Source organism: Coregonus lavaretus (genome assembly GCF_964263955.1).
Source record: "Coregonus lavaretus genome assembly, chromosome: 22".
Lineage (NCBI taxonomy): Eukaryota > Metazoa > Chordata > Actinopteri > Salmoniformes > Salmonidae > Coregonus > Coregonus lavaretus.
In genome coordinates, this window is record NC_140009.1 from 12,975,538 (window position 1) to 12,990,184 (window position 14,647).

At 42.4% G+C, this 14,647-nt stretch overlaps 1 protein-coding gene across 2 annotated transcripts; it reads right to left on the reverse strand.

The window, feature by feature from the left end:
• Positions 1-655: 655 nt before the first annotated feature.
• On the reverse strand, positions 656-11,661 carry abtb1 (ankyrin repeat and BTB (POZ) domain containing 1). 2 transcript variants are annotated; one of them, XM_084187878.1, is made up of 12 exons: positions 11,425-11,661; positions 10,656-10,718; positions 10,495-10,550; positions 6,579-6,723; positions 6,242-6,401; positions 5,807-5,852; positions 5,194-5,310; positions 4,983-5,095; positions 4,640-4,738; positions 4,331-4,498; positions 4,014-4,214; positions 656-3,913 (listed from the first exon to the last, which is right to left on the reverse strand). In XM_084187878.1, the coding sequence occupies exons 1-12, from the start codon at positions 11,478-11,480 to the stop codon at positions 3,707-3,709; spliced, it is 1,431 nt and encodes a 476-aa protein (XP_084044004.1). In that variant the 5' UTR covers positions 11,481-11,661; the 3' UTR covers positions 656-3,706. The 2 variants fall into 2 exon arrangements, with proteins under 2 accessions (XP_084044004.1, XP_084044005.1); XM_084187879.1 differs by having other exon boundaries at positions 11,001-11,642.
• Between the last annotated feature and the right edge of the window lie 2,986 nt (positions 11,662-14,647).

Below are 14,647 nucleotides of genomic sequence, written 5' to 3' on the forward strand. Positions count from 1 at the left end.
TTCAAACCAAGCTGCTTACCTATTGCAGATTCAGTCTTCCCAGCCTGGTGCAGGTCTACAATTTTGTTTCTGGTGTCCTTTGACAGCTCTTTGGTCTTGGCCATAGTGGAGTTTGGAGTGTGACTGTTTGAGGTTGTGGACAGGTGTCTTTTATACTGATAACAAGTTCAAACAGGTGCCATTAATACAGGTAACGAGTGGAGGACAGAGGAGCCTCTTAAAGAAGAAGTTACAGGTCTGTGAGAGCCAGAAATCTTGCTTGTTTGTAGGTGACCAAATACTTATTTTCCACCATAATTTGCAAATAAATTCATAAAAATCCTACAATGTGATTTTCTGGAAAAAAAATGCTCAATTTGTCTGTCATAGTTGACGTGTACCTATGATGAAAATTACAGGCCTCTCTCATCTTTTTAAGTGGGAGACCTTGCACAATTGGTGGCTGACTAAATACTTTTTTCCCCACTGTATAGACAGGTGTGTGCCTTTCCAAATCATGTCCAATCAACTGAACTTACCACAGGTGGACTCCAATCAAGTTGTAGAAACATCTAGGATGAAATTGCCAGATCTTTAGACATTAAGGAAAATGTGTTTATTAATATGTACTTGTAACTTTCAAAAAGGACAAAACACCAATGGAAATGCATTTTTTCTTCATTTTTATTGCACTTACAGCTTTGTCCATAATATATTATTTCACTTTAAAATAAATGTGGAGTCAATATTGCTAACAATGTGACAATGGTAAAACATTTCTGTTTTAAATTAAAGTAAAATACAGAGTATATAAAATATATATATATTGGAAGCACTGTCATGGACCATCCCAGTACCACACACACAAGGTTTAGTACGTATTTGTCTTAATGGTCAAGTTATATCTAATTGTAAACTGGGTGGTTTGAGCCCTGAATGCTGATTGGCTGACAGCCGTGGTATATCAGACCGTATACCACGGGTATGACAATACATTTATTTTTACTGTTCTAATTACGTTTGTAACCAGTTTATAATAGCAATAAGTCACCTCGGGGGTTTGTGGTATATGGCCAATATACCACGGCTATTGGCTGTATCCAGGCACTCAGCGTTGCGTCATGCTTAAGAACAGCCCTTAGCCATGGTATATTGGTGATATACCACACCCCCTCGGGCCTTATTGCTTAATTATACCATGGCATTGTTGAATACCCGTTTCTGATTGGCTTGAAGGGCATTCTAGAACGTGCATTATTTCCTTATAACGCACGGAATCTTTGCATGGTACAATTCAATGGCTATAGTTCATTCTTACATGTGCTATGTTTGAGCTGCTTTTGAAAGCAAAAGTCGAACTGAAAGCATTATTGGCATTGTTGAATTCGATTTTCATAATAGCAAGCTAGGACTGATGGTTCGGTTAGCTGAACTAGCAAGTCTGTTTGTTTGGTTACCAAGGCAACTACTGTCACTAGCTAGTAATCTTGCTAGCTACTTCAGTTGATGTTGAACACATTTCTACCTGCAAATGAACACATTTCTAGCTGTAAATGTGCTAAATTATAGCCACGGTATAAAAGGGATAATCAACTCAGGACTATTCGTTCTCAGGAAAATAATGCAACTCCGTGGAAGGTTAGTTCCACTGCACACCTTCCACGTCGTTCATTATTTTCAAGAGAACGCATAACCCATCGTTGATTATCCCTTACATATTTATCAAAGCAGACTGGCTAAATGATTGATCCTACTTAGTCCATGTAATGGGAAGTCATTACTAACCATAGCGTGTGTAATCCTCTTAAAGAACAGTCCTCATAAGAAATTGTGTTAAATCACACAAGCTTCACAAATACATAACATGTGTTTTTGTCTGTTCAGCATGTACAGGGGTTAGTATGTGATTTACAGTACAATCCTTTATGCTTATCCAGTAGTAGATTTGTGGTAAAGTTGACAATGAAAAATACATTTCTATTTTGAAAGTGATATATATGCACAGCAGTGGAATGTCATAGTTAAAGATAAGAGATATTGGGACTTAGATTAAGTTCAAAATAAATAAAGGACAGCTATTCAGGTGTTTAAATGTCATCCCTAAAATTGCACTGTATTGTTTGTGGTTGGTTGTCTGTCTGCTTGTCCATGTACATGCAAGTATGCTTTAAGGAAATTAGGATCCATTTTGTGACTGCTGTATGTGAAAACACTCACATCCTTTTTACTGTGGTTTCCCACACTGTATACTGCATGCAAATCGAGGCTAAATGCATTTGCTGCATGAATGTGATTGACAGAATTCAATATCTAGTTATCAAATAAAATGAACTAGAATACAAGTCGTGTAATGAATTCTCTAAATGATTGCCAATAATAAATAAAAAAAACTCACCAAGAGTATTCAATATCAATTTTGTAAATAAACTCTCGTTGGGTCTTTACTTGACTCCAGTCATCCTTTTTTCAAAACTAAATCATAAAAATAAATTCATTACTTTACTCATGATTAACAGTAATGGTTTCAATACATTGTCATATACGACATATGAGGCTGAATTTCTTTTCATTATTTTGGGATTTAAACAATATTTACCATAGCCATGTAACTAGCTATGGTTTCCTCTCTCCTAACACCTAAATAAAAAGCTACGTTCTATAAAGATAAATCATGCATACACAACAAGAGTAATCAGCATGCAATTAGACCTATAATATACTAGCACAAGGTGAAATATAATCAAAATGTCTTGCCTCTTAAGAAAAGCAAGCCGCGAAAACATAGTTTAACAAATTCATATCAGTCAGGAAATGCTGATGGAAAAAAAGAGTGATGTCCATGTTAGGGGGGAAAAAAAATAATGTGGCTGCCATTCAGAATTCTATAATTATTGTAATTCATCACAAGAGTAAAATATTTGCTGTTTCTCAGTCTCTTGGTTTAAAAACAAGAGCTTTTCATAATTGAATATTTGTCACACATATGCGAAGGTGCTTTAATAGCTACATTTCATTTCATATTTCTAAGTCGATATACTGTAATATCTTCTGCTGTGACATTGGGTCTACTATATTTGTGGTCAGATGACTTGTCATCCCGAACGGTTTTTGTCTATTGTTATTGTCTATATATATATATATATATATATATATATATATATATATATATATATATATATATATATATTTATTTTTTCTTTCTTTCTTCTTCACATTACTTCAAAATAAAACCCCAAACTTAAGTACATATTACAATCAGAGTCCACACTCCATTCCTCATCACAAGGGCTTCTGTATCTGTGTGTTTCATTCATTCTAATTAATTTCATTCAATGCAACATCATCCTCAACTTCTTCCTTCAGCATCTCTATCCTTGTCTAGCTACTCAATAGCAACTTGATGCCTCCAGTCCCTACATACTTCGGTCTTCGACATTCCAGGTCAATACTAGAATGTACCCAATACACAAATTGTAGCATTTCCAGCTTTCACATTATTCACAAAAAGGTGCTTTGCCCACCACCTGGTCGGGCCCAGAAGCATTTAAACTATTTGAAGCCATTGCTGGTGAAATAAACAACACTATTTTTGTGTGTATAATGTGAAAGCTGTTTAATGCCTCTCCCAATACCATTCAACAGTCCAATACAAGTCCTTCTTGCCACTGCTTGTGGCTAGACGCTAGCTTAGCCAGTACTAGCCCTAACACGCCACCACACCTTCTCATTAGCATTCCAGGCCTATGGTGGAGAGCAGCTGATCCAGGGCGTCCAGCTTCACGTTGGCCTCCTCGATGGCGCTGAAGGTCTGGACGTTGCTGGTGATGTGGAAGCGGATGTCGTCCACCAGAGGGATGGAGTCTGTTTCGTGTCGGTCCTCCACCGCCCCAGCATCCTCCTTGATCATGTCAGCAAACTCAGGCTGCTCTACCAGCTGTTGAGGAGAGGGGGCCAGGGGGAGAGGGTAGAGGTCAGAGTTCAGATGGGACACAGCAAAGACCATCCTTGCACTGCCTATAATGACAGACACTCACCCTCTCTATGATCTTGGCCATGTACTCCGTGCACTGGTCCTCCAGACGAGATAGTCTGAAGAGCTTGGCCGTCTTCCACATGTGCAACACGTTGTCCTCACACAGCATCTTGGCCAGCGTCTTACCACATAGACGCTTCAGCCCGGGGAGCAGGTACATATCAGCCACACACAGCACATCAAACACATTCTCTGGGGACAGCTGGACACAGGCAGAGAGAGAGAGAGAAAGAGAATAACAATGGGTAAGACAAGACTCTGGTGAGTTCAGAGAAACACTAGAAATATCATCACTGCAGGAATTCTGCCTGAACTGACCTCCGTGTCGTCGCTGTAGACATAATAGAGGAGACGGATAAAGATCTCGTGGGAGATGTTGTGGATGGTGAGGACTGGGGTGCTGGGCTGGGACTGCAGCATCTCTCCCTCACTGAAGTGGTCCTGCAGCAGCGCCTTAAAATAGTCACTGCGTCCACAGAAAAACGCCTGTCCAGAGGGAATAAAGACAACTCGCTTAGCCCCTTGTAATTAACGGAGGAGATGCATAATTAATGACTAATTCCAATGTCATAGCCTGACGATAAACTAATCTAGCTTTGTACTTTGTTAGAGGTATGTGGTGCACACCTTATGACACAGGAAGTCATAACCTTCAACCCTGAAGCAAATGTCAGGGTAGCTAGGGAAGTTGTCAGTTCTGTCAAATGGAAGCTCGCCAAATCCCACCTACAGAAAAACAAAAATGACAAAGATCCTTGACAATTCACTTATTATGAACAAAAGGTTTCTTTACATCAAGTGATAATCATAGGTGGCAACCTTTAATATGATTGTAATTAGCTGGTCCCAGATCTGTTCAGTATGTGCTTTAGCCAACGCCTCTGACTATTCTTGCCATGCTAACAATGAGTCAGAAGAGTTGCCTAAATCCCAAACGATGTGGGACCAGGCTAGTTTGTAATGTTCTTACTTTTAGCTCAGCAGGGAGGGCACAGTCTGCCAGTTGAGCCATCTCCTCCTGATGCTGACAGCTGTGAGGCTCCAGGGTCAGAACCTTAACACAAGTCCCTGGCTTATTGGAGACTATGCATAGAGGCAGACACAGAGAGGCAGGTGAGAAACCATGTCACAATGTAAACGTGTAGGCCTAATTTCAGGAGATTTGAGAAGAGGGAGCTTACCAAACTCATACACCTGTTTACACTTGCTCTCCAACTCATCAATAAGGTCGCCCATTTTGCACTGTTTGGCCAGCCGCTTGCAGTCCTCCACATGGCTCACATCAATGTCCATACGACCTGGAAGCGAAAGCCGGTTAGCTCATAGCTTTGTAACACCAAATTTAGGCTACACAACTTTGAAAGAAATGTCTTAAAAGTGTGTCCTGGCTCTTTATGATGAAGCAGCAAACAGTGGATAGAAATAACTTATTTTCTTTCTGTTTGGCCTTTTTATGTCATGTTAGACTTTATGGATTCTACGTCATCACTTCTTTAGAGAAAGACTGAAAATCCCCTAATCTTCTGACTGGAAGGAAACATACATTTCAGTAAGCCATCAATCAAGGATGAGCTTGTACGTAGTCCTCAGGCATCCTTTACAATCACTGGGATGACTATGACATATTTAGACATCTTTGAATGCAAAACGCAATTTTACATACTGCACGTTTGCCTCATCTTAAAGCAAATGTCAACATGTCTAATGTCACAAATGAACATAATTGAAGTTGAAATCTTAGCCTAATTCTGCATTTATACATCTAGTTATACACCCCAACCAATAGAAACCCACCAGTGTAAAAATACTGCAGGATGGCACCAAAGGCTGCAGGGTTGATCTGAAACAGGGTGAAAAAAAAAAGTGTTTTTTCTTAATCAATATGGATAATTTACTGTGTTTACACTGTTACTTTAGATTCCCTTTTGGACCAGTGAATGTTTTGGTAACATTTTATGCATACAGCCCTGATTCACTTTGTTTCAGTAAGAATTTCTGTGGAGACAATCTTTCTAGTACATAATTCATACAATTCCTGTATCAAATGCTTTGCAATTGTGCTTGTTATAATGACTCCTAACGCAATAACAAGGTAAATAGCATATTATAAAGTAAAGTTTAACAACATTTTTATCAATGACCTCATAAATATAGCAGCCCCCCCCCCGGTCCAATCCAACATAATGCTGTCATACCTATCTGAAAGAGGTGGTGCAATACAACACCTACCAAAGGGTGTTTGAGGGGAATCAAGTTCTTTCCTTTCCATTTGGTTTCAAACATGGCTGTGAAGTACTCTGAGCGAGCGCTCAGCACACAGCGGTGAGCCTGAAATGTCTCACCGTGAACCAGGAACTTGACGTCACTATACTGGCCCTGCTCCAGTAACCTATATACAGACAGAAGGGGAGGACAGGGACAAAGCAGAGCCAAGTGAGTGTTGATGTTAGAGTTTCTAAGCAGACAAACAGAAGTACAGGCAACACAGAATAAGGAAAACACAAAGCTAACGGCTATAAAACATTATGATGCAGTTAAGATGCATCGTAACGTTACAGCGCCTTACGTGAGCAGGAAGTGGTCATAATAGTCCCTCTGCATGGCTTGGGCTGTGATGCACTTGTACTCTTTAAGGAGACGTCGGATGGAGTCACTCAGAGAGCCATACATGCATCGCTCTCCATCAAATGTGTTGGCTTCACACTTCGCTCCTGAAAGCCCACATGGAAAACATAGCGTACAGGTCACCTCCAAGACACTATTAATTGCATTTAGGATACAGTGCATTCAGAAAGTATTCAGACCCCTTGACTTATTCCACATTTTGTTACTTTACAGCCTTATTCTAAAATTGATTAAATAATTGTTTTTCCTCATCAATCTACACACAATACCCCATAACGACAAAGCGAAAACCGGTTTTTAGAAAGTTTTGCAAATGTATTAAAATTAAAAAACAGAAATACCTTACTTACATAAGTATTCTTTGATAGGAAACTCGAAATTGAGCTCAGGTGCTGTTTCCATTGGGGCGGCAGGTAGCTTAGTGGTTAAGAGCGTTGTGGCAGTAACCGAAAGGTCGCTGGTTCTAATCCCTGAGCCGACTAGGTGAAAAATCTGTCGATGTGCCCTTGAGCAAGGCACTTAACCCTAATTGCTCCTGTAAGTCGCTCTGGATAAGAGCGTCTGCTAAATGACTAAAATGTAAAATGTAATTGATCATCCTTGAGCTGTTTCTACAACATGATGTTTCTATTAAATTGATTGGACATGATTTGGAAAGGCACAAACTGAGCAATCGGGGGAGAAGGGCCTTGGTCTGGGAGGTGACCAAGAACCCGACGGTCACTCTGACAGAGTTCCTCTGTGGGGATGGGAGAACCTTCCAGAAGGACAACCATCTCTGCAGCACTCCACCAATCAAGCCTTTGTGGTAGAGTGGCCAGACGGAAGCCACTCCTCAGTAAAAGGCACATGATAGCCCGCTTGGAGTTTGCCAAAAGGCACCTAAAGGACTCTCAGACCATGAGAAACAAGATTCTCTGGTCTGATGAAACCAAGATTGAACTCTTTGGCCTGAATGCCAAGCGTCACGTTTGGAGGAAACCTGGCACCATCCCTATGGTGAAGCATGTTGGTGTGGGGATGTTTTTCAGCGGCAGGGACTGGGAGACTAGTCAGGATCAATGGAAAGATGAACGGGGAAAAGTACAGAGATCCTTGATGAAAACCTGCTCCAGAGCGCTCAGGACCTCAGACTGGGGTGAAGGTTCACCTTCCAACAGGACAACGACCCTAAGCACACAGCCAAGACAACGCAGGAGTGGCTTCGGAACATGTCTCGGAATGTCCTTGTGTGGCCCGGACTTGAACCCGATCTAACATCTCTGGAGAGACCTGAAAATAGCCTTGCAGTGACACTCCCCATCCAACCTGACAGAGCTTGAGAGGATCTGCCGAGAAGAATGGGCGAAACTACCCAAATACAGGTGTGCCAAGCTTATTCATCAATAAGTGCATCGATGATGTCGTCCCCACAGTGACCGTACGTACATACCCCAACCAGAAGCCATGGATTACAGGAAACATCCGCACTGAGCTAAAGGGTAGAGCTGCCGCTTTCAAGGAGCGGGACTCTAACCCGGACGCTTATAAGAAATCCCGCTATGCCCTCCGACGAACCATCAAACAGGCAAAGAGTCAATACACGACTAAGATTGAATCGTACTACACCGGCTCTGACGCTCGTCGGATGTGGCAGGGCTTGAAAACTATTACAGACTACAAAGGGAAGCAGAGCCGCGAGCTTCCCAGTGACACAAGCCTACCAGACGAGCTAAACCACTTCTATGCTCGCTTCGAGGCAAGCAACACTGAAGCATGCATGAGAGCACCAGCTGTTCCGGATGACTATGTGATCACGCTCTCCGTAGCCGATGTGAGTAAGACTTTTAAGCAGGTCAACATTCATGACATTTTCAACATGTCCCTGACTGAGTCTGTAATACCAACATGTTTCAAGCAGACCACCATAGTCCCCGTGCCCAAGGACACTAAGATAACCTGCCTAAATGACTACCGACCCGTAGCACTGACATCTGTAGCCATGAAGTGCTTTGAAAGGCTAGTCATGGCTCACATCAACACCATTATCCCAGAAACCCTAGACCCACTCCAATTTGCATACCGCCCCAACAGATCCACAGATGATGCAATCTCTATTGCACTCCACACTGCCCTTTCCCACCTGGACAAGAGGAACACCTACGTGAGAATGCTATTCATTGACTACAGCTCAGCATTCAACACCATAGTGCCCTCAAAGCTCATCACTAAGCTAAGGATCCTGGGACTAAACACCTCCCTCTGCAACTGGATCCTGGACTTCCTGACGGGCCGTCCCCAGGTGGTAAGGGTAGGTAACAACACATCTGACACACTGATCCTCAACACGGGGGCCCCTCAGGGGTGCGTGCTCAGTCCCCTCCTGTACTCCCTGTTCACCCATGACTGCATGGCCAAGCACGACTCCAACACCATCATTACGTTTGCCGACGACACAACAGTGGTAGGTCTGATCACCGACAACGATGAGACAGCCTATAGGGAGGTGGTCAGAGACCTGGCCGTGTGGTGCCAGGATAACAACCTCTCCCTCAACGTGACCAAGACAAAGGAAATGATTGTGGACTACAGGAAAAAAAAGAGGACTGAGCACGCCCCCATTCTCATCGACGGGGCTGTAGTGGAACAGGTTGAGAGCTTCAAGTTCCTTGGTGTCCACATCACCAACGAACTATCATGGTCCAAACACACCAAGACAGTTGTGAAGAGGGCACGACAAAGCCTATTTCCCCTCAGGAGACTGAAAAGATTTGGCATGGGTCCTCAGATCCCCAAAAAATTCTACAGCTGCACCATCGAGAGCATCCTGACTGGTTGCATCACCGCCTGGTATGGCAACTGCTTGGCCTCCGACCGCAAGGCACTACAGAGGGTAGTGCGTACAGCCCAGTACATCACTGGGGCCAAGCTTCCTGCCATCCAGTACCTCTATACCAGGCAGTGTCAGAGGAAGGCCCTCAAAATTGTCAAAGACTCCAGCCACCCTAGTCATAGACTGTTCTCTCTGCTACCGCACGGCAAGCGGTACCGGAGTGCCAAGTCTAGGTCCAAAAGACTTCTCAACAGCTTCTACCCCCAAGCCATAAGACTCCTGAACAGCTAATCATGGCTACCCGGACTATTTGCACTGCCCACCCACCCAATCTTTTTACGCTGCTGCTACTCTGTTAATTATTTATGCATAGTCACTTTAACTCTACCCACATGTACATATTACTTCAACTACCTCAATTAGCCGATGCCCCCGCACATTGACTCTGCACCGGTACCCCCCTGTATATATAGCCTCCCTACTGTCATTTTATTTTACTTCTGCTCTTTTTTCTCAACACTTTTTGTTGTTGTTTTATTTTACTTTTTTATTTAAAATAAATGCACTGTTGGTTAAGGGCTGTAAGTAAGCATTTCACTGTAATGTCTGCACGTGTTGTATTCGGTGCATGTGGCCAATAAAATTTGATTTGACTTGATTTAGTGTCATACCCAAGAAGACTTGAGGCTGTAATCGCTGCCAAAGGTGCTTCAACAAAGTACTGAGTAAAGGGTCTGAATACTTATGTAAATGTGATATTTCAGTTGTAAAAATGGTAATAAACCTGTTTTTGCTTTGTCATTATGGGATATTGTCTGTTGATTGATGAGGGGAAAAAACTACTTAATCCATTTTAGAATAAGGCTGTAACGTAACAAAATGTGAAAAAAGTCAAATGGTCTGAATACTTTCCGAATGCACTGTATAGCCTAGTGCGAGTTGCAGGAAAACATATGTTTAAGGGCACCTAACAAGATCCCCCACAAGCCCTGTCTTTAAACCTTGTTAAATGTGCTTTGACCCTTGGTGCAAATTCCAGCTTTACCATTAGCCAACAGGTACTGGACCAGCTCCTCATGGCCACAGAGGCAAGAATAGTACCTGTGGAAAATTAATACATTGTTTAATTACATTACATTCTTAACAATTATCTTGTCAAATATATTGTGTGCAGGCTACATTCCACAAGATTAACTCCATACTTACAACGGGGTGCTGTCCCATTTGTCTCTTACATTGAGGTCCACGTCTCTCTGTTCAACAAGATACCTTCACAGAAAAATGGAAAGTCATTAGGCCGATACTGGCAGTTAAGATAGTTTCTACCATAACCTCTCTTCACCTTAATGCTGGTCTCTACATGTTCACATTCCACACAAACAGTACAACGCTAACTGTAGAAGCATTCCAAATTCTAGACTATGTCAAACTACTTTTGGTGTTTGATTTAACATAAATTGTCACCATACAGCCTACTTTAGAGGAATAGTGTTGCTATTGCAGTCTTCACTGTAATAAATATGAGAGGAGTTTTGAGAGCGACCTACTTACATTTGTATATCAGTCACACAAAAGGTAAAAATTAAAAGTTAAAAGTTTCCAGGTTGGAAGTTGCCAGATATGTGCGCAGAATAAACAAGAGTTGCATTGTGTTTATAGTTTATAATAAGTCTACTAGCTAAACCTACTTTCCTGCACATAAACAGAACCTAATAGTAATACCAAAACACACAATAAACACTATCGCCACTGGCATGACTTCAAAGGACACAACAGACCATCTCAAATAGCATAGCGTATGCTAACATAGCCAATATAATATTCACACTAACGTTAGCACACTGACAAATTTGCTAAATATTTCTAACACTACTACTGACCACAAGGTTGTCTTTGTTGTTTATAGCTAAACAAGCTAGACTTCCTCATCGTGCTACTGCAAACTACGCATTTCTATTCCACAGACTCCATTTACCTAACTCTGGAAATGTCGCCCTTTCTGCAACTTGTAAACAAATCGTACGCGTCCATCTCCGCAGCGTTTTCGGTTCTCTGTAATGCATTGAAACGGCCTGCCTGTTAGACAGGTGTGGATCCAGTTATAATTTCCTGTAAAGTGTAAACAAGTTGTTTTGCTAGCTAGTTCTTTCTTACAGTGCAACTATTTACAGATATATATTTCGATCGTCAGTATTTTACGGTTTATATAGTCACATGACCAGAGAAGGTGGAGCGAGATGACATGCACTTCCGTATGACCTCTTCTCTGAGTGGTCGACTAAACCACGGGTCTAGGATCAGATTATTATCACATCCATAATCCTTACCAAGGGGCCAGGGTTCGGTCTAGAATCACGGTTTCGACTGCTCCTACAGTTTTGCTTCGGTACTGTAACTATCACCCGGCCCAAAAAGTAAATTACCAAACATGGCCTCATAGAGTTCAGATTATAAAATTCCTAATAAGACACTTTAAATCAAATCAAATCAAATTGTATTTATCACATGCGCTGAATACAACAGGTGAAACCTTACAGTGAAATGCTTACTTACATTTTTAGTCATTTAGCAGACGCTCTTATCCAGAGCGACTTACAATTAGTGAGTGCATACATTTTTCATACTGGCCCCCCAACTATGCAATTTTAAGAAAGAATACCACAAAAATACCCCCCCAAAATTAAATAACAAAATGCAAATGCAAATAGTCTGTGTAGCCATTTGATTAGATGTTCAGGAGTCTTGTGGCTTGGGGGTAGAAGCTGTTGAGAAGCCTCTTGGACCTAGACTTGGGGCTCCGGTACCGGTTACCGTGCGGTAGCAGAGAGAACAGTCTATGACTAGGGTGGCTGGAGTCTTTGACAATTTTTAGGGCCTTTCTCTGACACCGCCTGGTATAGAGGTCCTGGATGGCAGAAAGCTTGGCCCCAGTGATGTACTGGGCCGTACGCACTACCCCTCTGTAGTGCCTTGCGGTCGGAGGCCGAGCAATTGCCATACCAGGCAGTGATGCAACCAGTCAGGATGCTCTTGATGGTGCAGCTGTAGATCTGAGGACCAATGCCAAATATTTTCAGTCTCCTTAGGGGGAATAGGTTTTGTTGTGCCCTCTACACGACTGTCTTGGTGTGCTTGGACCATGTTAGTTTGTTGGTGATGTGGACACCAATGAACTTGAAGCTCTCAACCTGCTCCACTTCAGCCCCGTCGATGAGAATGGGGGCGTGCTCAGTCCTCTTCTTTTTCCTGTAGTCCACAATCATCTCCTTTGTCTTGATCATGTTGAGGGAGAGGTTGTTGTCTTGGCACCACAGAGCCAGGTCTCTGACCTCCTCCCTATAGGCTGTCTCGTCATTGTCGGTGATCAGGCCTACCACTGTTGTGTCATCGGCAAACTTAATGATTGTGCTGGAGTCGTGCCTGACCCCGGCCACTAGGAGCGCCACCTCTGGATGAGCGTTTTCCTGTTTGCTTATGGCCGTATACAATTCATTGAGTGCAGTCTTAGTGCCAGCATCGGTTTGTGGTGGTAAATAGACAGCTACGAAGAATATAGATGAAAACTCTGTTTGTAGATAGTGTGGTCTACAGTTTATCATGAGAAACTCTACCTCAGGCAAGCAAAACCTTGAGACTTCCTTAGGTATTGTGCACCAGCTGTTGTTTGCAAATATAAATAGACCTCCACCCCTTGTTTTACCAGAGGCTGCTGTTCTATCCTGCCGATACAGTGTATAACCCGCCAGCTGTATGTTATTCATGTCGTTGTTCAGCCACAACTCGGTGAAACATAAGATATTACAGTTTTTAATGTCCCGTTGGTAGCATATACGTGCTTGTAGTTCGTCCACTTTATTATCAAGCGATTGTATGTTGGCCAATAGTATCGATGGCAATGGCAGATTAGCCACTCATCGCCAACTCCTTACCAGGCACCCCGATACCCTTCCACGATATCTCCTTTTCTTTCTACTGCGAATGACGGGGATGAGAGCCCTGTCGGGTGTCTGGAGCCAATCCCTCTCGTTCGACTCATTAAAGAAAAATTATTAGTCCAGTTCAAGGTGAGTAATCGCTGTTCTGATGTCCAGAAGCTCTTTTCGGTCATAAGAGACGGTAGCAGCAACATTATGTACAAAATAAGTTACAAACATTGCGAAAAAAACTAACAAAATAGCACTGTTGGTTAAGAGTCCATAAAACGGCAGCCATCCCCTCCGGCGCCATTCTCCATTCTCTTTAGTCATCACCTTTGTGCACAAAACATCCATTTAATTATTCAAATAATTGTAGCAGAGGCCGTTTATTTTCTTCATTACTCACAGCCGAAGATATTAACATTTTATATTAATCCAATGTCTGCCATGTTTTTGGATGATGACCTGATGACGGCATCGTTGCTGCTTGCGCTGCTCCCTGTTGCTGCGTTCATATGATAGTCGGAACTAGAAAACTCTGAAATGTTCGACTTGCTAACTGGTTGAACACGGCAGGTGTATAACTACAAACAGTTAGCAAGTCGTTTCCTAGTTCTGACTTGCACTTGATTTGCTGTGCGCACATGTGATGTTGGTCAGTATAAACCGGATGCAACCCGGATATAGATGGTCCATGAATCGGTATGCCAACATGAGTAGATTACCTTGAAAACAACAGGCGGACATCTTTGACTCAGTCTCCAGTTTTTATTTTACCTCAGTGATCCTTACTCATTGGAGGTTGCAGCACCTTAATTGGGGAGGACTGGCTCGTGGTAATGGCTGGAGCGGAATGGTTTCCATGTGTTTAATGCCATTCCATTTGCTCCGTTCCAGCCATTATTATGAGCCGTCCTCCCCTCAGCAGGCTCCACTGTCCTTACCCTAACTATTGGGGTGATGAAAAGTGTGTTCAAGCAGTAAGCCTAATGAAGCCGACTGTTGACGAAAGTCGGCGAGTGAAGTCGGGGGAGGTGCATCTGCGATAGCCTAAAGTCGTACACTGTAGTGGTTTTCCAACAATAAGGCTCAGATCAACATGGCTGCTATTGTCTATTGAAGTTTTTCTGTATAAATGTCTAAATAAACGTTTCTATACCCCCATATCACACACTCACAAACTGAAAACTTAATGTGTGTACAATGAATTGGTTAGAGAGAGGTCTCAAATATGACTTTCATTTGTATACCCTGTAGCTTTAGAATCGCGGCAAAGTTGAT